Source organism: Solanum lycopersicum, chromosome 6 (assembly GCF_036512215.1).
Source record: "Solanum lycopersicum chromosome 6, SLM_r2.1".
Taxonomy (NCBI): domain Eukaryota; kingdom Viridiplantae; phylum Streptophyta; class Magnoliopsida; order Solanales; family Solanaceae; genus Solanum; species Solanum lycopersicum.
Genome location: NC_090805.1, coordinates 110,325 through 134,988, shown reverse-complemented (window position 1 = coordinate 134,988; position 24,664 = coordinate 110,325). Strand labels below are relative to the sequence as shown.

At 30.9% G+C, this 24,664-nt stretch overlaps 2 protein-coding genes and 1 long non-coding RNA gene across 4 annotated transcripts in view; all 3 read left to right on the top strand.

The window, feature by feature from the left end:
* Window positions 1–9,920: 9,920 nt before the first annotated feature.
* Window positions 9,921–11,565, top strand: LOC101251889 (LOB domain-containing protein 1-like). Its single transcript, XM_004240553.4, has 2 exons — window positions 9,921–10,284; window positions 10,998–11,565. The coding sequence occupies exons 1-2, from the start codon at window positions 10,012–10,014 to the stop codon at window positions 11,319–11,321; spliced, it is 597 nt and encodes a 198-aa protein (XP_004240601.1). The 5' UTR covers window positions 9,921–10,011; the 3' UTR covers window positions 11,322–11,565.
* Window positions 11,566–13,729: 2,164 nt separating this feature from the next.
* Window positions 13,730–17,209, top strand: LOC138349081 (uncharacterized). Its single transcript, XR_011221593.1, has 2 exons — window positions 13,730–14,773; window positions 16,644–17,209. It is a non-coding gene; the product is annotated as an uncharacterized lncRNA (long non-coding RNA).
* A 774-nt stretch (window positions 17,210–17,983) lies between these two features.
* The window catches only part of LOC101246251 (vacuolar sorting protein 18), a 36,870-nt gene continuing 30,189 nt past the window's right edge, over window positions 17,984–24,664 (top strand). Inside the window, exons 1-6 of one of the 2 annotated variants that reach the window (XM_004240293.5) lie at window positions 17,984–18,397; window positions 19,496–19,659; window positions 21,816–22,028; window positions 22,150–22,289; window positions 22,477–22,572; window positions 23,523–23,590. In XM_004240293.5, the coding sequence (XP_004240341.1) occupies window positions 19,497–19,659; window positions 21,816–22,028; window positions 22,150–22,289; window positions 22,477–22,572; window positions 23,523–23,590 (680 nt within the window). In that variant the 5' untranslated portion in view covers window positions 17,984–18,397; window position 19,496. The remainder of the gene's footprint in view (window positions 18,398–19,495; window positions 19,660–21,815; window positions 22,029–22,149; window positions 22,290–22,476; window positions 22,573–23,522; window positions 23,591–24,664) is intronic. The other variant, XM_069298921.1, reaches the window with a different exon arrangement.

Below are 24,664 nucleotides of genomic sequence, written 5' to 3'. Positions count from 1 at the left end.
TGCGGACGTATCAAAATATGATGAGATTCATAAATCATAATATTACAACATAACATGCATTTAAGTAATTAACTCATATACTAGTAAAGTTATTGTAACATATTCCTAAATAAATAGTTTTGGCCCATGGGCTGAAGTCGGTCCACCACAATCAAGCCTCAAGGGCCAAAGACTAATAAACCCTATTTTTAAATGGGTTTGAGAAATTCTATTTCATTTCTACCCTAATAACGAGTTAGGTTGAGCCGACCCCATGGATTATGTCCATTTTGATGATTCTTATATTGATGTATTATGTATTTAGTAGATTAGTGCATATATATATATGTATACTTAGAGATGTGAAATACAATTTTTTTATATATATAAACTGTTTTTCGTGTTAGGTAAATTAGAATTATGGACTATGAAGTAAGTATTACTGGCTTGCTTGTTGCAAAGTGTGAGTCTAACAATATTGATGATGAAATTAGATGATTTACAAGTGATATGGAAATAGGTATATTAAATTATAATCATCTTAAGTAACGTCTTGTATGTATCAACATTTCACAACGATCAAGATATGCATGTTTAAGCCTATATGAACATAGGTGTATAACTATTGGATTAAATTTCAAATTTTTTTTTCATAATTGATTAGTATGTGAAGCTTATGTTGATCCATTGTAGATACCCTATATTCTACTATAAAACAAATTATCATCGTTACATCAAATCTTGGGTGGATTAGAATCTACATTCAAATTTGATCATGTATTTTGATAGAAATCTGATTTTCTTGAGTTAGTTCTGATTAGATTTAAATTACTATTTTGATATTTTCAGCTGCCAAATCCTTATTTTAACCAATACAAAAAAAAAAGTTTGAATATAAGTAACACCAATACTTGATTAGTACTGATTTTTCTACAAATAATTAATTCCATATATTCATCATTGCGCGTTGTCCACTAATTCCGCTTGCTTCTTTTAGTCTTACGTTAATTAAAGGACTATACCATACTACAATTGTAAAATGATAATAAAGTAGAAAAAAGTCAAAGTTATTTAGAAAAATAATACACTAATTAACTTGGACTTTAAATCTTACAGACTTAGAAAAAAGAGAAACAATGAGTGAGTGTTTTTTTTATTGAAAATATGTTTTTGAATTTTTTTTTCAAAAAATAAGTGAGTTTTTTATTTTTTCTTTATATTCGATGCATAAATAAAAATATTATTTAAGAATATTTATGCATAACTTAGAGAAGTATTATAGGAGGTGAAATGATGGTTATATTGGGGTGTCTGGAATGAAACGTGGCTCAAGCACAATAATAATCTAAAGCCAGAACAAAATTATGACCTTATATTTTAAATGAAAATAAATATTTTTTTTATACTCTATTTTTTATTTAAAGATACACAGTATTTATAACTTTTTTATAATCGGTTTTTAATAGTAATTTTTTTTAGTTGTTGATATAATTAATTTATTATTTCCTTTTATATGAAAAGTTCATTTTTCTATGAATAGTACTCAATTTTGTTTAAACATAATTCAAAAAAACATTTAATTTATCATTGTTAAAGAAAATAGCGCCCCTTAAATTTGGAGGCTTAGGAGTTAGGGTGTTTGCTTTAAAAAAAAAACTTGTAAAGCCGCTGACACTAGCAAGAGTGAGGTTAAGAATGACATAAATTGGAAAACAGAAACGACACAAATATTATGAAATATGTCATTACAAAATTATTTTTTCTACTTGCATTAAAAATAACATTTTCCTCATTTTTAACAACAATTTAGGTCTCTCTATTGTACTCTAGCACTCTCAAAGTTTCAAGCTCAAAAATCCTTCACTTAAAACTCAAAGCCGCGTGGTCCATTTTCCTTTTCTTTTTTTGAAAAAAAAAAAACACTTTTGTGCACATTATTTCTAACAATTGAAATGAGAATTTATTTTAATCAAAGTTATCCTCCATTTGCAAGCTGTGTACAAAAGAAATGTGTTGATTTTTTATTATTCATAATCAATTAAACATTTACAATTACACTACAATAAAAATACCTTGAACCAAGCTTAGACATTGCAATCCCACTCATTCTCGGATTATCCTAGACCTCGCTTCGCGCAGCTTCTATATGAGACTAGCCTAGCTTTGAATTTTTAAGTTACTATCCAAAAAGCTTTCTGACTCAATTTCTTTCATTATTGGTCAAGTCATAGCAAACTGTTACGGATCGTTACAATTAACCACTCTGACCTTTTAATTAGATTGAGATTGTTAAAGACAATAATATTAAGTGATTAAAGTTGAGCAATTTTCGTAATAAATTATCACATGAGATTGATTCACACAGTTCAATATTATATTAGATTATATAAATATTTTCTGTACAAATTTTACCATCATTAATTATCAAAAGAGATGATTGAGACGTTTTCACAAAAAAAAAGACCCTAATATGAAGGTACGTGTAGAAGACATAATTAATTACTTATAAAAATATGTATTTTCTTACCGACTTTTAAATAAATTAATCACACACTTTAACATAGAATTTTTTGTTTATGTATACCTTCTTGAACCAGTTTTTTTTTTCATGTATCATATATAGTAATTAAGTTATATATTGATTGTTAGGAAGTGAGCTCATGCAACTAATTTGTACTTTCTTTGTACCAAATTGTGTGGACCTATTTAGATTTGAAGAGTTGAATTTATTAGGATGTTGTGATTATTTAGATTTTATCATAAAACTTACATTTTTGGAAATTAAATAAAAATATTACTCTCTGTCTTAATATATATGAGATATTTATTTTTGATTCGTCCCAAAATGACTGTCATTTTTCTATAATTGAAAATAACATTAAAATACTCTTTTATCTTTACCAAATTTATTTATAGCAACATTGATCAATTCGTATTTAGAATCATATATTTCAATTGTCTTCATTTTTTTCTTTAACTTTGTAACAAGCTCAAATATTGTCATATAAAATTGAAAATGAAGACCAAGGTAAATGACTAATAATTCAAAATGCATAAAAAGAACATATGAACAAATTATGATCGAAAAGAACTTGTTTAACACTCAAAAACTAAAGAGTACTACATATATTCTATTTCAAATAAACACTTTTTATTTTACAATATAGTTAAAAAATCATTAATAGATTGATCAACTTTACTATTTTGCCTTTTGTTCATATTATTAATTAGCCTCTTGAAAAGAAATTCTTAGATCTTCAATTATTTAAACTCCAAAAGTCATATATTGCAGGACTAAAATAGAAAAAAAAAACTAATTAATTTTATCTTGATTTAATAAGCAATCAAGTAATATGAGATAAATATTTTTAGTACGATGTCCATTTTATAGGAGACAAAAGAAGTGTTACAAGAATAGTTGTTGTTATACTATAGTATATGAATGGTAAGTGTCTCATTGGCATCTTTTCTCAGCCTATGAAGGAAGGGAAAAAAAAAAGTTCAAACACATGGAGACTTGAAAAAGATAATGGAAAAAGAAGTTAAAACACATGTAGACTTGAAAAATAAGAAGATATCTTCCATTTTTTGTCTCTCATTTTTCTTTTTATCATGGTCCACACGCAATGTACAAAGCTGTTTTTCATGATTATAAATTTTATTATTTCTACATATATATATTTTTTTCTTTAGAATGACAGGAGTCTAACTGCTTCCACTTAAACAAGTTATAGAGAATTCTTATATTATTGTATTGAAGACTTAGAAATTTGTCTCCACATATTTGGACATATTAGTTAAAGTCATAATATTTTTAAGTTGCATAATATAATACTATATATTATATACTGTACGCGTTAACATAAGTGCTAATAAGCTTCACTTGAGTGGTCTCCAGATTTGGTCATTTGTCAATTCTTACAGCACAAGTACTACTTCTTGTTCCCACACGTCTAACAAGGTTGCAACTTAAAAATAATTATCTAGAAATTAACCTTTTTGGGTTAAAAAAATATGGTTTTGATCTATAATGTAATTATGAGTTTTAACATTTATGGATTTACTGAATTAAAAATAATAATTTACATTATTAAATCACTTATAAAAGGTAATTATAGTGATTGTCTAATAAGTGATTAACAGGGGCCGATACTTGTCTTAGACTTCGAATTTGAGAGATCTCATTTTTTTTAGCAATAATGAGATTATTATAGGCATCTTTAAAAAATATAAAAAAAAATCCGTATTTTTTAATTTTTAATTTTAATTCTATATGATTTTAAAAACAAATACTTTTTTTTTATTAAACTTCAAATTATGTTCAAAAAAAAAAAACTAAAATGAAGGAAATGTTATTTATTGAAAAAGTAATTTTTTTCATATTAGTTTTACGTCTCAAAATAATTTTTAAAGAAACATATTAATAACTTTACATCTTTAAAAAAAACAAAAAAAAAACTTTAAATTAGAAAAAATATTATTAGTATTCAAAAGTTTAAGGTCAGCAAAGTGCTTAAGTCACCTTGTCATTAATGGAAACTTTGAAAAATAAGTCAAACAACCCCATATAGCAAGTTTAATAACATGTAAAAAAGATATATTTATCCTATTGTTCTATACAAGTAAATATTATAATTACAAGTACTTATCATCTCAAATACTTTAATTAAGATGATAATTAATTTCCTCATCTTGCTGAGGTTCAATCTTCTAATGTGTAGTTAACTAGTTTGTTAATTTTCAATTTGTTTCTCTCATTTGGAGTTAAAAAAATCAAACTCACTAATTTGTACATTTTCATTCGATATTTAAAATTTCATAAAACGAATTTGCATCTAATAAGTCATTAAAGGGAGTAAACCGCTCTCCGTACTCTCAAGAGGCTCTATTTTCAATATTCAAATTAAATTCAATATCTTATACAATAATTTAGCTCGAAAAAATAGAAATAAGGAGCCCTATAAAGAATGTAATTGAAAATTCATAATGAAATTTGACCATAACAATTAAATTGATTATCTTTATACATAAGAACCTTAAATTACTTAATAGAATAGATTGAAAAATAATCACAAACATTACTTTCCGGCTATTTCACAACCCTTCTAGATGGTTAATTATCTGGATACTTTTAATTAAGCATTAAGTATTCTTCATAAAATAATGTGGCCCTTGATCTGAATTTAGAAAATCAAAATTAATTAAATATGAACAATATTGGACAAATTGTAAAAATATGAAGAAAAGGACTTTGATGATATTTTCTAATGCATGTGCTACACGAGCTGACTTCTTTAGGCTATCTAATTCATGTCATTCTCTATCTTTAGACACGTAATAAAATGGTAGTTAAAAAGAATTAGGAAATATGCATCTGCCTCACCTACTATATGATTATTTTATATTCTTCCATTTTAATTTATTTATTCTATTTTTCTTTTTGTTGAAATAGAAAATTCAAAAAAGAAAAAAGAACTCAATAGGGCCCAACAAACAAATATGTGGATTCACCAATAATTTGAAGGCAACAAGTAGGGGCGGAGCCATGGTCAAGAGTTTATTCAAATCTTTTTTAGCGAAAAATTATATTATTTATATATGACTAAAATAATATTTTATTTATATGTGATATAAGTGAATCCTCTTCAATTAGTTTATGTGATTATTTCTTTAGATTTTGAACCCCTTAAGTGAAATCTTGATTCCGCGCTGTCAACAAGTATTCCTCATTTATTTCAAGTTCCTATGACACAAGATGTGAGAAACACTAGGACTATACAACTGCTACATAGAAATGTAAAAGACTGAATGCACCTCAAACATTTCACGTAAAAATTCAACTCATAAGTCACCTTCCTAATCTTATATATTTCCTCTATTTCATATTAGTTGATCACTTTTCTTTTAATATACATACTAAGAAATCATAAATGTAAAGATAATTTTACTAATTCATTCCTTAAAAAACTTCTTAAGAATTTTACAAATAAATGTAGACACTTTCAAATAAAATTAATTATAAATATAATATAGAAAATATTTAATAAATACTTTCTTGATTTAGTAAGGTAATCAACTCATATAGGAAAAAAGAAAAATATATAGAATCAGTAAATGAGGGCTAAGCTTTTATTTTACTATCAAAATACATCACATCCTTCACTGAAAATTTCGTAAAAGTATTTTGTCATCCACAATAAATTTCAATTCATATATATAATATATATGACATCATGAAAGTATAAGATTTATGTTGACTTTTGAGTCGATTCATTATGTTATCTATAGCTTCAACAATTGAATTAGCACCCAATAATTCTACTTCTGTCAGTTTTGTTTGGTATTTTTTTCACTTACAAGTTTGAACCAATCAATTAAAGATCTACAACGCCACTCGTAGATCTTTAATTGAAGCGGGTATATTTAGGACAAGATAGATAGACCTTTGTGTCGTAAAAGATGCGAAAATGGACGTTAAGACGTTTCGGATATGTGAAAAGCAAATACAGAGATGTTTTAAGTAATAGGAGTAAGAGGTTGGTTATGATGCGCCTGATGAAGGAAGAAGAAGTATATATTGAAGAGAGTTGATTAGACGTGACATGACACATTTACAACTTACCGATGACATGAACCTAGCTACGAAGACATGGAAGTCAAGAATTAGGGTAAAAAAATTAGTAGGTAGTCATGAGTCGTAGTATCCCTTACCAATTCCACAATTAATTTGCTTTTACTTTCTTATTCTTTGATATTATTTTACCTGTTATTTCATTTACTTCAGTTATTGTATTATCTGTTTCTGCTAATGCTTTTTTCTCTATTATTTTCAACATGGTTTCTTCTATACTATGTTTCTCGGATATATATTTTGATATGCTTAACTTGAGTCAAACGTCTAAAGAAACAATCTCTCTACTTTCACTCTTCTTACCCTAATAAATACGCTATTGTTGTTGAACTTGTGTGTGTGTGTATATATTGTTGAATGCCTTAAATCGGACCCGTTACAACAGAAAGGACGGGGGTCTCGCTGACCGGTCAGCGAGTCGGGGGGTCCAGGGGGGCGACGCGCCCCCTGGCCTGGGGTCCGGGGGGCGGAGACGCCCCCGGCCCGACGGTATACAATGTTGCTGTATTGGGCCCTTAATTATCTGTCAATTCTGTATGTTAGGCCCAAGCCTGTTAGGGCGTAGCTTAGCATTATATATAGACGCTAAGGCAAACCCTATTCTGTATTCTGTTTTTGCCTCTCCATAATAAAACTGCTCCCTCTCTTCTCCGTGGACGTAGCCAATTTATTGGTGAACCACGTAAATCTATTGTCTTGTTTTTCGCGTTTATATTTTCTCGTATTATCTCGAATTTCGCACAACATATATATATATATCGTCTCAAGAAACTTGTTTGAAATGACTTATTTTGAGTGTTTTTAAGTTAAAATAGCTTTCAAGTACTTTAGAAGTGTTTTGATAAACTTAAAAAATGCTTATAAATACTTGTTTAAACTAAATGACAAAAATAAGCTATAAAATTTCTAACTTATAACTTTCAACTGACAAGTCAAAAATAAAAAATCAATTGAAACGAGCTTAGTGGCTTTAGCTTTTCAGTAATTTTAAAAGTGTCTGAATACCTCAAAAAAATGTCTTAAGCGCTTTTTTTAGGCTGAAAAAAGTATCAAAAAAGTCTAAAGCGAACAATTAAACATTTTCAACTTTAAATTTTAACTTTAAACCTTACAAACTCACCTAAAAAAAACAATCCAAATACCTATTAATCTATTATCAAATTCTCTAGCTCTATCATGGTACTTTTTGCTAAATTATCCCACCAACTTTAAAGGTTATATTGAGATCTTTCTATCGGCACGAAGCCAGAGTACAAACTACGAATTCAACAAAAAAAATTATTAATATTAACTCTTAAGAAATATATTAAACATATTTACCTTATCAATTTACAATTTCAAACTCACTCGTTTCAAAGTATAATTCTAACTCCGCTTTCTACGGATGTATTTTTTTGAGTAGTTAATTTCAAGATGATAACTTAGTTCCTGACTTAAGTGTGTGTAATTTACTTAGTCACATCAAAACCTAATTAAAAAAAAGAATTTTTTTTCGATCATAGAATTATATTAGTATTAAGTAGAGCGTATTTTCTAAGTTAGGCTCACTGTTAATTAGTCACCCTTGGACTTTTCTAATATGACTTATAATTAGAAAAAAGAATTTAGAATACTTTTAGTCTCTGAATGAGAAATAAAAACCAAACATGTCTGCTGTTTATTGAAAATTTCCAGCCTATAGAACGACATTTACCAAATTTGTTGAAATATTTATAAGAAAGAATCTTCTATATTAATTACTATATGATTGCATCTTTACCATGTATGTATAGGTAATATACACATACACATAAATATTAATTTTGGAGAATACATTAATTATTTCTTTAAATTTGTTGATAAATTTCATTTAGACATTCAAATTATGATATGTTCTGATTAATCAATTAAGCATGAACACGTGATAAAGTGTTCCATTAGAGGCTTTTGGTTCATATTTTGTATTTTTGTGTGTGTTTTCGAATGCCTATTTCGTAGATCAATTAATCATATAAAATAGAAAAAAGTCTAAAATATATCCGAACCTTGATCGATATTGTTGTAACGATATCAAACTTTGAGAATGACTTTTTACACCCTGCATTATTTAATAGTATATTTTAAAGGTATATATGTATCCACGTGGACACATTACTAAATATAATGATGTAATATCTGTGATGTCTACGTGGGTATATATGTACCTTTAAAATGCACTATTGAATAGTGCATGGGGTAGAAGGTCTTCCATAAACTTTGATATGGTAACAATAATTTCGACCAAAATTGAAGTATTTTTCAGACCCTTTTTCTCTATAAAATATGATACCTCCTTTAATACTAGTGTAAAGGAGACGGCTATTCCAAATCCTTAATTTTATATTTTTGTATTTCAATACTATGCTAATGAGAAAAAAAATATGATATAAATAAATAGATAAAACGAATTTGACTTATTAGGATAGTACGTGAGAAGAATGAACTCAAGTACAAGGAGTACGTGTTTATACCGTCGGCACTATTTTTACTTTGTCAATAATCTTTATTAGTGGTCTTATTAATTATTTATATTTTTTGTGCTTCTGCAATAAATTATAGAAATAATGAAAAATGATATTTACCAATTATGTCGATAGAGTAAATGAATTAGTAATTTATTATACAAGTGTAGATTCCTTTTCTTTTGTTTTGTTAGTTCACAACAAACAGCTTTTAGTTAAGCCAAGTTGTATATTAGTTAAAAGTTCTTAGAATATCGGCTAACCTAATCCCAAAGCTCCTCCTTAAGTTTTCACATTCCAAAAGTCAAATATTAGTGAAATTCAATTACTTATTTTATATAAAATTAAATAGATAATTATTTTTAGTTTTTTTCCCTTTTCCCTTGAGCCAAATATAATACTATTGATTTTCTACTCTTATCATGATTAGTCAAAATTTTAGTAATGTGTAAATGAAAATTTATGCGTATATAGTATAAAAATATATTTAGTATAGATTTTAAGCTATTTGTTAGGTAATACTAGTCGTGGGGAGCCACTAGCCAGTAAGGTGTTCCAAATCCTTTGATTAAAAATCACTTTGTATATTTATAATTTTAAATTTACCTACATATGATATATCAATATATATAACTTAAATTCTTTCGAAAATAAATAAAGAAACTAACATTGTATACTTATAATTTTAACTTTATTAAACCAAATTACCTATTACATCATTTTCTCATTTATGATGTCATTAATTCCCTCTGGTGCCCCACCCCAAACCCCTCCCTCCCCTTTGATTCTTTTTCCTTTATTTCCATTGCCTTATAAATATTCCCTTTGTTCACTCCAAGTTAAACATACCATTCCATATATTCTCCCTTGTCACATTTTCTAGTACGTAAAAACATTTCTTCAAAGAATAATTAAGAAACAATGGAGTCTAGTAGTGACACTACCAATGCCACCACTATTACTTCCTCACCACCATCTTCTCGATCCGTCTCGCCGTCCTCTTCCTCTCCTCCTAACTCTCCACCATCGCCACAAGTGGCGGTAGTCATCAGCCCTTGTGCGGCCTGCAAGATCTTGAGGAGGAGGTGCGCCGAGAAATGTGTGTTGGCTCCTTATTTTCCTCCCAATGATCCTATCAAGTTCACTACCGCTCATCGCGTCTTTGGCGCAAGCAATATTATCAAGTTCTTGCAGGTATACTTTTAAACTATGTTAGCTACGAGCTATTTAATAGTGCGATAAAATTCATAACTATTTAAAAGCCATTGACTAATTAAAATAAGAGTACGTAGTTCGATTGTTCAAATAGTAATATTGAAATACCAATATTGTCCTTTGTAGTGTAAGAAAGGGCAATTCATTTTCAAGCAATACATGTTTTTTTTTCCAAATTACTATTCTTTTCCATGTGGTTGCATTTTCAATATTATTTTTTTTTCTTTGTCCATTTGACTTTTATTAGTTTTGAAGAAAAAAAAGATTGTTGCTTTGTACCAACTATACTCATGGTCAAAATAATCAAAATCATTTTTTTCCTCTCTTACACACATAATTCCACCTGTTAGGTTTGACAAATTTGAATAATTTCGACAATTACACTAGTAATCATCAGGATCTACCTTATATATATCGTTATATATATATTTATTACACCATATAAGTGCAATTTAACATATAGTTACAATTGGTGATTTGCCTAATTTTCCAAGTCATTGATTTCACTAATAAAGTTAGTTATCTTTAATATAGTGACATACAAGTCAATAGAAGTTAAACGAAAATCATTACACATAATCATATCTTATTTGTTTTAAAGTGTAAATTTAATAAAAGCATATTTAAGAATGATATTACTAGACAGGACTTTCTCGTTTTCTATACATAACATTATATTTAATTTCTTTTAGGAACTACCGGAATTTCAAAGAGCAGATGCTGTGAGTAGTATGGTGTATGAAGCCAATGCTAGGTTGAGGGATCCTGTGTATGGTTGTGCAGGAGCAATATGTCAACTACAAAAGCAAGTGAATGAGCTTCAAGTACAATTAGCTAAAGCACAAGCTGAGGTTGTCAACATGCAATGTGAACAAGCTAACTTTATGACACTTTTTTGTATGGAAAATATGACACAATCACCACCACAACAATCATTGGATAATTTCACACAAATCAACATGAGCATCTTAGATGATAACAATGTTGGATCTATATGGGAGACTCTTTGGACATGATTAAATGGAACATGCATCTTCATCTAATTAACTCATAGAGGATAATATTTTTCACTAAGTTTTTAATTATGTTATATGGGGAGAAAATAAAATTGATGTAACTTATAATTTTAGTGTAAGGAAATTATTAAACTAAAATGTAATATAGTATATGAACCAAATCTTGAATAGATTTGAGTCTTTAAGATTATAAGTTTCATGATTTTTCTAATGGTTTTGATAAAGCAAATGAAGTTGACGGGTATAGTTTTATTTTTTCTTCTATATATATAGTCCATTCCTAATTCACAATATAATATTGAATACAAGTCAATTTTATTTTTGGTCACCTCATGATTTTACTATCGAACATATATATTAACTTCATGTTCGTCTTTATATCAAATCATATAAATTCATCCTTCCGTCATTAAATTAGTCTAAAGATTTTAGTTTACAGTTATGAAAATAAAGTTTTTTATAGTCAACATTTTGTAATTCTACGTACACGAATCTTAATCAATTAGATCTGGTATATATATATTCTATTTGAATTCTCTTTCAAATGAAACCTTTGACCCCTCTAGTCTTTGAACCTCATGGTTCCTTTCCACACATGAAATTAAAGGCTCACTCCGGTCTCAATAATTCATCAACATTATTAATTGTCTATTCAATTAGATAGTCTGCGAGCACATATGCTAATCAACTTCTTCTAGATCTTATGGAAATTATGTTAGAATATTGTTTTATATGGAATTAAATGTAGAATAATAAAACATGTATTAGCAATATATGAATAAGAGCATTTAAAAATAAAAAGCTACCTTAGTAGTATATAATTCCTAGATAATAACAAATAACGCACTATTCTAGTACATATTTCGATTACTATTAGAAATATGTAAAGGTTGTTCTCATCATGAATCGGTGAAAAAATCGTTTTACAAAATATGATCTTTCCACTTATTTTCCAACAAATCAGCTCATGACTAGCTAGGAGAAGAAATGGTGGAAAATAGGTTCTCATGTAAGTTTTTCCATATGAAAACAATGGTGTTATTTTTTTCTCTGCACTCAATCAAAATATATGTGAAATAGCAATTAAATAATTTTTAATGAAAAATAATAATTTTTTAATAAATACGTTTACGCCCCCTATATTATCCACTATTTTTATTTTTTATTTAATTCTTGCTTCATTGTCAATAGGATTATTATAGGAATAAAATATTTAAATTGATAGATATCTAATTTTTAGGACTTCTCAACAATGAACACCATCATAGAAAAAGTAAAAATATGTCACCTTCTACTTGCAAAAGCACAAAATTAAAGACTACGTCAATCTAATTATTAATTAATTGTCTAAAGCGTCTGCTTAACTTCAGCTTGAACTTTCTAAAGACTAGACATATATATTATATATAATAGGTACCAACTTTAGGTAAAAATGTCATTACTTGAATAATAATGTGATGGTCGATTGAATTTTGTTTTTCTCTCTTCGAGAGGTAATGCATTGCAACAAAATGTATATCGTCTAATTGAGAATCAAAACGTTGATTTGAAGACAATATTAGTACTGCGGATTAATTATAAGTGAAATATATAGTATTATTGCCATAAATAATGAAATGTTGCCATATATGTCCTTTCTATGACATATGTTATCACATATTTTTTTTATGTGACATATGTTACCACAAATATTCCTTCAATGACATATGTTGTCACATATATCCTTTCTGTTGGGACACATGTAGATAATTCTATGATATTTTTGTATATATTGTATTTTTTCATCATAAATGAGATTTGTCAACAAAATAATAATAATAATAATAATAGTTAATATTAATATATCAGCAAAAAGGAAAAATTGGTAACAATATAATATTGTCACATATCTCATTTCTGTGACATATATTACAATATATCTTCTTTCTGTGACATAAATTATCACATATATCATCTCTGTTGGGGCACATACAGATAATTTTGTGGTCTTTTTTACAACATAGGTTATATATGTTACCACATACACCACATTTCTTTTTTTTCATCATAATTGACATTTGTTTCAATAAAAAAAAATCATTAATATTATCAGCAAAAATGAACACTTCATCAATTGTTTTATATAACTTATCAACAAAAAAAGATAATTCACAACGGTATATATAACCGTCAATCTAATCATTGGTGGATATTGTTGCTTCACATAACAATTGACGATTTCAACTTTTTTCTCTCTCTTTTGCGTTCTTTTTCACTTTCTCCTTCTCCATCTTCTTCTCCTTCTCTAGGTCCCTCTCCGTCTCCTTCTTGTTCTTCTTACTTGTTGATTTTGAGTGTCATGTAGAACAGTAGTCATTGTCTTTTTTATTTCACTAATTATAGATAGTGATTAAGAAATAGATTTTTTCAACCTCCTACATTTCAAATATATGTTGGACAACTGAACAAGACTATATTTCTTAAATCATACGAACAAAATGGTCATAAAAACAACAACCAAAGCAACAAAAAATGAATTTTCACTGAATGTTAACATTACATATACATTTTCTCAAAATTAAGGCTTTTTGGGTTTGTTAATTTTCTTTCTAAAACAATAAATAATAGGTATAATTACACTATTATTTTTACATCTATAGAACGATTTAATCTTCATTAACCCAAGAAAAAAACTAAGTATTGTTTCAAAATTGTAAAATCTCTTAAAAAACTAACTTACTCATTTTAAATCGAACACAATCTTCACTTCAAAAAGAGGAAATGGTCACGATCGAAGATGAGGAGAAAGATAAGATAATGGAGGAGAATATTTGTTTTGGTAGTTGAATTTTCAGATTTTACGAGGAAGAAGAAGAGAAGAGAGAATATTGGGAGAAGAAGAAAAGAAAATTCTATTTTCAATTACTTTTTTTAAAAAAAAATGATTTGGATAAAATTATAAAAAATTGAAAAATAAAATATTTTTTTTGTATTTAAAAAAGATTAAAATATTTTAAAAATATTTATTTGATTCCAAATTTACTTAATTTATTTTAAAGAGGATAATCAATCTGTCACAAAAAATCAAACCAAGAGTTATTCGACATCTATCATTTAATTTTCTCAAAGCCGTTTCTTATAGATTATTATTATAGATTAGGGGTATTTGTTTTCTTTTTTCATTTTTTAAAAGCTGCTTAGTAATGTTTATTTTTTCAATCGACTCTTTAGAGCCCACGCCACCTCACGAGTTCCTTCGCTGTCAGCATCAGTCCCCTTCGTCGTCTTCATCATCAGTTCATCTCCATCGCCGTCCGTATTCTCCACGGCGAATCATCACTTCTCTCTTCCTTTTTCCACCACCGAAACTAGCAATCTCCGCCACCTAGCTATTCTTCCAGCAAATTAAAGGACGCCATCCCCTCTTCATCTCTATCTGCGGTGAATTTCATCTTTTCCCGCGAAATCGACTTGTAAGTTTCCCTATTTGTCCTGCTTTGACAAAAAAATATTTTTTTTCATTAGTTGATGTTAGGAATTTCACAATTTATCAAGAGTTACATATATAAAGTTATTTATGGGATGATCGCTGAATTGAATTAGTTTATGAATTTACATTTTGCATAAATTGAAAAATGTGAGTAATTTCTGAGCTCAATAGGCTTATGTTCATGAATCTGTCCTATTTTGTTTGTTAGGATTACTATTTAAGGAGTCAAATAGTATTTTCTTCAATGATATTCTAAATAATTGCAATTGTAGAGATTATGATTAAGACTGGGCAACGGGACAACCTTAAATTTTAAATGGAAAATTAAAACGGCTAGTTTTTTTGTTGTATTAATTAGAGTTGTGTGTAAAAATTTTATAATTACAAGTTTACAACTTACAAATATAATCTGAGTATTTGAGAGAATATATAATTCCAAATTACATTCATATTTATAACTTATATCATTTGGTCATTTGGTGTATTTCGGAGGAGGAATCTTCTTCAAATTTCAAGTTTCGACATCAATATTTTAATTTTCATTATAATCGTTTGTTCTTATACAAACGTTTGGTAACTTCGTTCCACTCTATAATCTTATATTTATTTTTTGTATTTATTATTTAACTTGTACGTTGTTCTTGTTATATTATTGTTCTTGTTAAGTTTCGTATTTTATAATGGGATAATACCCATGTACCCCCTCAACCTATGCCCGAAATCTCAAAGACACACTTATACTATACTAAGGTCCTATTACCCCCTGAACTTATTTTATTAATAATTTTTTACCCCCTTTTAGCTTACGTGGCACTATCTTGTGGGTCCAACGATGGTTGACTTTTTTTTCTGAACTAGTGCCACGTAGGCTAAAAAAGGGTAGAAAATTACATATAAAATAAGTTCAGGGGGGTAATAGGACCTTAGTATAATATAAGTGTGTCTTTGGGATTTCGGGCATAGGTTGAGGGGATACTTGGGTATTTTCCCTTTTATAATTTATAATTTTATATCATGGAGTCTTATAAAAAAAGTGGAAGTAAAAAAGGTCTAGTAGAATCAGTAAAAAAATTAGTTAAAAAAACTAACAAAGGTGCTAGTTCGTCTAAATCTAAAATTCCTCTTGTTAGAATAAATACAGATGAATTTACGCATGTGAATGAAACTAGTTTTTCCCGTCCCGGTCCTATAAATATTAATTCAGATAGTCCGACTCCCCATGAACTCTATGAAAGACATTATGGTATTAATCAAGAAAATGAAGAAGTGGAAACGGATGAACAATTAAATTTAGATGAAGAAGTAGATTTAGATGATACACCGACTAGCCCCGCCGCCGACCTCAATACAGTCAATAGTATAGGTATTGAAGCTCCACCTCCGGTTGGAACTACTCGTCCCTCTATTATTCCAACTAGAGGTAAGACCAAGGTACAACGTTCTTTAAAATCACATGTGTGAAAATTTTGTTATTTGAATGAAGAAAAAACTTTTAGTATATGTAATCTTTGTAAACAACATTTTAAATATACATCTGGTGGGACGCGAGGTTCAACGGGGGGATTAAAAAAACATTTGATTAACAAGCATAGTAAAGAGAATATGGTGCAAAAGCTTTAGTTGAATGCATTTATCAGAATTTAGATATTCAACCTGAAGAAGAACCTGATTTGGTAACATGTCAAAATAGTATAAAATACTTTGCAAAAGAAATATATGATAAATATTCATTCTTAGATAATGTTGAAAATCCTCAAACGTCTACAAATCAAGTAAGTGCTCATGGACGAGTGAAACATAAACTTGGTCTTGACTCTTCTAATAAATGTGAATTTGTTAAATATCTTGAACAGGGTACAGATGATATTACAAACGATAATGGTATACCGGAACTATTGAACTGGTGGAGAAATCGTGGAGCTCAATATCCAAAACTTAGTAGGATGGTGAAGGATGTGCTTGCAATTCAAGGATCATCAGTAGCTTCGGAGGCAGCTTTCAGCGCAGCAAGATTTCAAATTGGAGACCACAGATATTCGTTAGCAGAAGACAGCCTGGAGATATCAGTGTTATTTAGAGACTGGATAAATGCTGAGCGTAGAAATCAAAGACTTCCAAAGTTAGATAGTCAATTTGAACTTTTCATAGATTCAGCTATTGGATGTGGTAGTGATGATGGCATCGAAATTCAAGATCGTCAACGAGCTTTACCAAGACCAGAAGTTGATCACAATCAATCCCTAGCTGAGTTAGAAAGAGGATTTACGGGACTATACAACTATTAGTATTACATTCGAGACATAGTTGAAACAGAACCCTTCCTAGAATGTGGCTGCGTAAGCTATGTACTCTACTAATAGTTGTAAATTGAAATTGTAATTTGTTACAAATTTAAATAAATTAAATTGATATTTTTTAATTTTTGTAATTTAATTTACTTTTTTAAAATTACAAATTTTATTTATTTAATATTTACAAGATACAAGTTATAAATATAACTTATAAAATAAATATTAATGAATATAAGTAATAACTTATAAAGTATAAACTTCAAAAGATTTAAATTTTGAAAACTTTATTAGATTACTTGCAAACTTAACAATAATAAAAAAATTAATAAAATATCTTTAAAATAAACTTAAGTTAAAAATTATAGTATAAATTTAAAAACTATTAATTTATACTTAAAAAATAAAAAAAATTTATATTTTCGTAATTTAAAAAATATCGTCCCGTTAATCCCGTCCCGTTCCATCCCGGTCCGTTCCGGTTTATTCCGGTTCCGTCTCGGTATATAGTGGAACGGGACGGAACCGATGAACCATCCCGGTAATTCCGGTCCGGTTCATCCCGGTACCGGTCAAAATTCCGGTCAACGGATTTCGGTCCGATCCAGTACCGATTCATTCCGGTTTGATGACCCGGTTCCGATCCGTTGACCAGTCTTAATTATGATTAATAGTAATATTTTATGTAGTTCTAAATACATAACAACAACAAATACATACCTAGTGTAATTACCCCTTCTATGAGATATTGTTTTCAATAGATCTTCGGCTCATAAAAAAAACATTTCAAAAAAGGTCGAGTAATTTCAAAGTGCAAATAAAAATAAAAAGTATTAATGAATCATTGTCCCAACTAACCAATCAAGTTAGGTTATTGGTGTCATGTGCAGTGTTACGAAAGGCGCTCGCCTCCTCGCCAAAGGCGAGAGGCGAGGCGAGGTGAGGGTGCCTCGCCATTCTCTGGCTAGGCGAGGCGAGGAGAAAAAGGCGAGCCCTGGCGATTTGTCGCGCTGAAATGCGAGCGAAAGGCGCCGCCTTTTTAATTAAAAAATTTTGACTTAATAATATTAGTCCAAATTATGATTTTTTTTTTTTTTACTTTTGAAATTCTTCTGAAATCATCCACATCGCGACTTTCTCTCTCGAGAGATCGATTGACTCTTCTCTTCTCCTCCATCGCGTCTCTGCTCCCTCGCTCTCCCTCGCTGTCGCGTCTCTGCTCCCTCGCTCTCCGTCGCTGTCGCGCTGTCGCGTCTTCTCCCTCGCCGACGGCGGCCGACGACCCTCCGACCCTCGCAACTCTCACTCTCTGTTTTCAGGTAATGTTTTCCGATTTCTCTCTTCTTCTTCTGTTCTTTTTTTTTCTGTTCTTCTTCTTCATTTTTTTTACTTTTTTTGTAAGAAGCAGTCAGGCACTAAGTGCTTACTGCTTTGTGTAACTGTAAAGTGTAATTTTTTTTTAAAAATTCTTTTCCTAATTATTTGTTCCAATATTTCTAAACAGCCAATTAATTGAATTTAATAATCAATGGCGGATGCTAGCAAAAAGAGGGATATTGGATGGAATTAGTGTCTATTATTGGTTTTTGAATTGAATATTTGCTAATATGTGTTATTGCTATTAAGACTTTGGATAAAATATGCAATTAAATATTTTTAATTTTTGGTATTAATTGGCGCCTTTATTCAAAAAGGCAAGCGCCACGGCGAGGCAGGCCCTTGTCGCCTTTTGTCGCCTCTCGCCGTCCATAACACTGGTCATGTGCCAGATGCCCACCATTATGTTTGGGAGGGGCATCTTTTTTTCTCTTTGGTTGCAGTGTTATTCTGAATGATAATTTTGTGCTAAACATTTTTGCACCTTCTGACATAAAGCCGTGAATGAAGACTACGAAAATATGATGGGACAAGTAAGAAACTGCAGTTATACTTAATAAACCATACTCCAACATGTAGAGTGTACTTTTTGCAATACTCGTGCACTTATAGCTCCCTCCCATTAGTTTCAAATTGCAAAACAAGGTCTTCTGCATGTCCAATGGAGTTGTTGACTAATCATCTTGATATGCCTTGTTTTTATTTTATTTTCTTGATGACCGTGGTGTCCTGGTTCTCACACACCTCGACTAATTCCATGGAGTGCCTATCATCACCCACCAACAATAGTTACCAAGTAACTCTGTCCTCCTTAGATGGGAAGAATCACCTAGTTTTTTTGGTCTCCGTTGGGATTCAAACTTGAGACCTCAGCTCTCAACCACTTCATCCACCACTAGGTCACACTCTTGGATTCCTAGATATTCCTTGTTTTGATGGCTTAAGTTTAGCGTTTTGATAAGTTTTCATAACTGAAGATTGGGAATACTTTTGCCTGACTCTACTTTGATTTGGTTTGCTTATGTCATCTCATTTTTTAGAATGGAAAGAAGACATCACGTTTTCTCTGTAGATCTTCTTGAAAGATATGCCACAAAAGGCCGTGGAGCCATTACATGCATGGCGACTGGCAATGATGTCATCGTTCTTGGAACCAACAAAGGCTGGGTGATCAGACATGACTTTGGAGTGGGTGATTCTTATGGTACGTTCGCTTAAAAGACTCGATTCTAATGGAAATTTGTAACAAAGACACCATTTATGTTGTATCTTAAAGATTCATGACGTGCATATCTGTAATTTCTCTTTTAATTCCTTTTTTGAGCTTAAAAGTCTCATATCCCTGACGCTTTTTTGTCTTCAGCATGATGTTTGTTTCTTCCATGCTTTCTTTTTCTGGATAAAGGTTCAGCTTATGTTTCTTATGCTATACTTGATTGGCTGGAACAGGGTAAACTGGTAATGTTCTATATTGTTGCCTTATTAACGAGTTCAAGTAGAAGTTACCAGTTTCAAAAAAAAAAAAAAGAAAAAAAAAGAAAGGAGTTCAAGTAGCAGTCATAAAATAAAACCCAATGAACTACTAAAATGTGATGAACATGCTTGGAATTGCCTTTGTGTGTGTGGGTGTGTGTGGGGGGGGCATTTTTTTGTTCTTTCCTGATAAAGAACATGCATGTAATTGGTTCTGAGAGAATGCTTATGTAGCAGAGTGAATCTCACACAAATAATGCCTCCTCAGTAGATCACATTCAAACTTTGGTGCTCACATTTGGATGCTGACGGTGTCAAAGCTCATTTTCTACCACTTCCAGAATTTGATGTGATGGCCTTTTCATCTTTTTTCATACAATTTCATGACTCTCATTTTATGTCTTTTAGTTCTAATTTTTTTCTTCCTTTTTTAACATTATGAATGTTTTGAGGCCTTTCTCGCAAACAAATTTGAAGTGTTGAAGCTTTCAAGTCGAGCTTTATGACGCAGATGATTGTCACAGAGTTTGATGTTGGCTGGGGTGATGGTCTATGGCTTCTGATGGTGTTCATTACGAACTATAATTTTACATAGGCAGGGAGAGAGAGATATAGAGAGATGGCGTACCTCTCTTCCTATAGTTTTATAGGCTAGAGAGACCTTCTGACTTGCCCTTTTAGCTGCTGCCTTTTTCCAAAACAACTACTAGTTATATTTTGTGACAAAAAAGATTGACCGTGTATGAAGGTCTTATAAACATGAAAGCCTTAAGTTTTTCTTAGGACACTTAATGATAGTGTATTCAAATAAAGAGTATACTAAGAACTTCCTTGCAGATGTGATGCTTATTTGGTTTTACATTGCTTTTGGTAACACAGAACTTTTGCTATTTTCTTATACAACTTCTTTTTCCTTCCTTTTTTGGAACATGTGCTTTGTGTTAGGTTGTTGATTTAAGGGAGAATTCATTATTTTAACTTATTAGGAAAATGTGAGGAAGAATTCACTGTTTTAGCCTTTTGCATTTGGGAAGAGTTGATGCAAGAAAGTTCAACTAGTAGCTTTGATGCATTTTTGTCTGGAATGAAGAGTGATTAGAATATAATTGCAGCCCAACGCAGAAGGAACATTTGAGACCTAGTGATATGACTTAATGATAGAGAAAGTGGGAGGAAAATCATGAGAAACAAGGCCTTTCTCAAAAAAAAAATCATGAGAAACAAGGGTTCAAAACCTCTGTAGTGGTGGGGCAAACACTACATGATTTTCCCCCATCTGTCTAAGTGTTGATGGACATAGTCACCCGGTACTTGTGTTAGTGGATGGTTGCCAGTATACCTGGTAAAATAGTCAAGGGGCGTACAATCTGTCCTATACACTACCTTTGTGCCCAAGAAAAAAAAGATGGAGAAAATAGGCAATAGCTCTTTGAAGTGTATATTCAAGGTTTTGGATGGTGTGTTTTGAAGTTTTCATATCATGCTTCCTTGTAATTTGAACATCTTGTGTGTTATTGTGTTTTAATCTTTTATTCCTTGGCAAATATGATTTTTCTGTTTTTTGAACTTTTCCTTGATCTAAGAAAGATCATTGGGATGGATTGCATTCTGTGAACTTGGTTCTACTTTTCTTTTTGTGCGGAGAGAAATGGAACTTTCCTTTTCTAAAGGTTATTTGTTTATGAAGCAACTTAAAAAGAGCTTCTAGTGAAATTTATAAATGTTGTTCTGTGTGACCTCTGAGTAATGCTTTCTTGAATCCAGTGTTGACTGTGATTAAGTTTTGGACCTCTACATAACGAAGCATACCTTGGTGGCTCTTATTTTATTCTACTCGTGTCAGATCTATTAGGGAAATAGGGTAATTGTATTGGATTATTTTTGCAGATATAGATCTCTCTGTTGGCAGGCCTGGGGAACAATCAATTCATAAGGTTTTCGTTGACCCTGGAGGGAGCCACTGTATTGCCACTGTTATTGGCAGCAGTGGTGCCGATACATATTATACTCATGCTAAATGGACAAAGCCACGTATTTTGAGCAAACTAAAAGGTCTTGTTGTCAATGCTGTCGCCTGGAACAGACAACATATAACAGAAGGTAGGTTAGTGCTTTCTAATTTCTTGTGTTCTAGTACAAGATTATGACAATTTAGTGATTTACGGACACTCAAAATAGTTATGCTTTTTTCTCTTCATTTTATTGTGGATGATGGTTTCAGCTTCAACTAGAGAAATCATTTTGGGTACGGACAATGGTCAACTTTACGAGATGGCTGTAGATGTAAAGGATAAAATGGAGAAGTACATTAAGTTACTATTTGAACTTAAAGAACTACCTGAGGCATTCACTGGTTTGCAGGTTCAGTGTTTTCTAGTTTCTTTCTTCCTTATTTTTTTTCTTTTAACTTCTTTCCCCCAAAAGGAGAAAGCATCTAAGTGGCTTACCTGTTTCCTTTTCACTCCCTTCTCAATTTAATCAAGTAGGTCATGTCATTTCGTACTAAGATAATGTTAATGTAACCTTCTTTTCTTTCGTCTTCTTGTAGATGGAAACAGCAAGTGTGCACAATGGTACCAGATTTTATGTGATGGCTGTTACACCTACGCGACTTTATTCTTTCACGGGGATTGGATCACTTGATGTAAGTTTTTAATATAGAAGTAAACATTTTGTTAAAGAATGATGAGAGTCCCACATCGGTAATTAATGAGATGGGTGGACTCCTTATAAGACTTGGGCAATCCTTCTCCCTTTGAGCTAGCTTTTGGAGTGTGAGTTAGGCCTAAGACCTAATTCAACATTGCAGTTTGACCGACTCCTTCCCCTCATCATCTTCATTCTTTTTCTTATGGATCATTAGGGTTTTCTGATTTCACTTTCATCTTTGCTTTGCTAGCACATGGTGCTGCCAAATACTAAAAATAGCTTCTTTCTTACTTAAGTTCCTGGTTTTGTCTATGTTTTCCTTTGTGCAATTTTCATTGTTATCATGTTGAATATCTTTATGTGTGATTGGAGTTTTGACTGGTATGGAATCATCTTTGAAATCTATATGAAGTGTTTTTTTAGCGTTTCATATTGATGAACTGTGCTTCTTTAGTTTGGAAACTTGAAATTTGTTGGGCACGTCTTGGTACAATTTGCTACTCCTGCTTCCTTGACTTCTTTTGGCTTCATTGAACATTTCAACTTGGTATACTTACTTTCTTGTGGTCTTTGTTTTCCTTATTGGATTTATGTGCTGTAATATCTTTGCTTGGTATCTTTCGACAGCTCTGCTGGATCAAGTTGTACAAAGCTGTTGATCTATTCCTTTGGCAGCTGTTCTTGTAGATTTGATGTGCTGAAATATCTTTGCTTGGCATCTTTCATTCTCTACTTAATTATTTCTATCAGAACCTATATTGACCTGTCGATGAAATAAAAAATTGTTAATATTTCTTCTAACCTTTTGTGCAATAACTCTTCATTAAGATTCTGTTTGTTGGACATCAATTCCTGTTAGTATTGCAATAAAGTTTTGCTAGTTCATTGGCATATCGTGATCTGATGATCATACGTTTCAATTCATTGATGCATTTTGGTTTGTAGGCCATTTTTGCAAGCTATGTGGACCGCACAGTTCATTTCATGGAGCTTCCTGGTGAAATACCTAACAGGCAAGTTCCTTATTTATGAGATTGTCGAAACAATTGGAAGGAAGTCAGTCGTTTACTTAAGTTTTAGATGACCTAGAACCACATAATTTAACATTGCAGTAGATTATATATTAGAAAAAAGATAATAAAGACTTCCACGCGCTTGGGCTAAGTGACGAATCGGTCGTCACCAGAGGGGCCTGCTAAAGACATAATATAAACGAATAAGTTTAGGGAGCACAAATTATCAGGAATTATTTTCGTTAACTACATGAAAAATGGATAACAATTTCAGACTCCTATGTCTCGCAAAGCTCCATCATCTCCTTACTGTAGGATGTGTTACTGTGGCAGAAACATTCATATGCTGTGTTCGATCCACTATTCTGAGAGTATAGCTAATATAATTCATTTTTGGTGTAATGTCCTGCTGGGACAAATCCAAAATGTCTCTAACAATGATTTTGAAACTACAGCTAGTGTAACTCATATTCAGATAATGTCCTGATAACCTCCACCACTTGAGCACATTAATATAGTTAGAATATTGAAGGGAAACTAGCCTTTGGAAGGAGAGAGAAAGACTTTCTTTTTTGTAAGTTATCTTCAAATGTTATAATCTCCTGCAAAAATTAGAGAAAGCTTGATAATGAACTTGATAAATACATTGGTAGGAGATGAACTGAGAAGCTGACTTCCTGTTAGACCTCCCACACACTCATACTCATCTCCTTTCAGAAGGGAGATTTAGGGGGGACGCAAGCGGGAACATACGTCCAGCAGCTTAAGGAGGAACTAACTATTATAGGAGTTAACTTCTCCCAAATCTCCCCACCCATGTTTCTTCTCATTCTGGTCAACAGAACTATTGCAGACTGATCATTCAAATCTTCGTTCATTTGTGTCCTCCAGTGGGCTTTCCTGAATACTATAATAATCAAATATCAATTAAAATTACTAATTTGATCTTCAATTTACAATAATGTGTGTACTAATCTAACATGTCAAAGTTACAATAGAGCTTGTAAGAGTGTTATTAAAAGCGAAAAGCGCAAAAAAGCTCTAAGGTTCATGGGGGCATTAAGCGCAAAGCGC

Excerpts from the sequence above, each read along its gene's own strand:
- LOC101251889 (XM_004240553.4), top strand. The coding sequence starts at position 10,012 with ATGGAGTCTAGTAGTGACACTACCAATGCCACCACTATTACTTCCTCA. Across the intron at positions 10,285-10,997 it reads ATATTATCAAGTTCTTGCAG|GAACTACCGGAATTTCAAAG; the intron begins GTATACTTTTAA and ends AATTTCTTTTAG.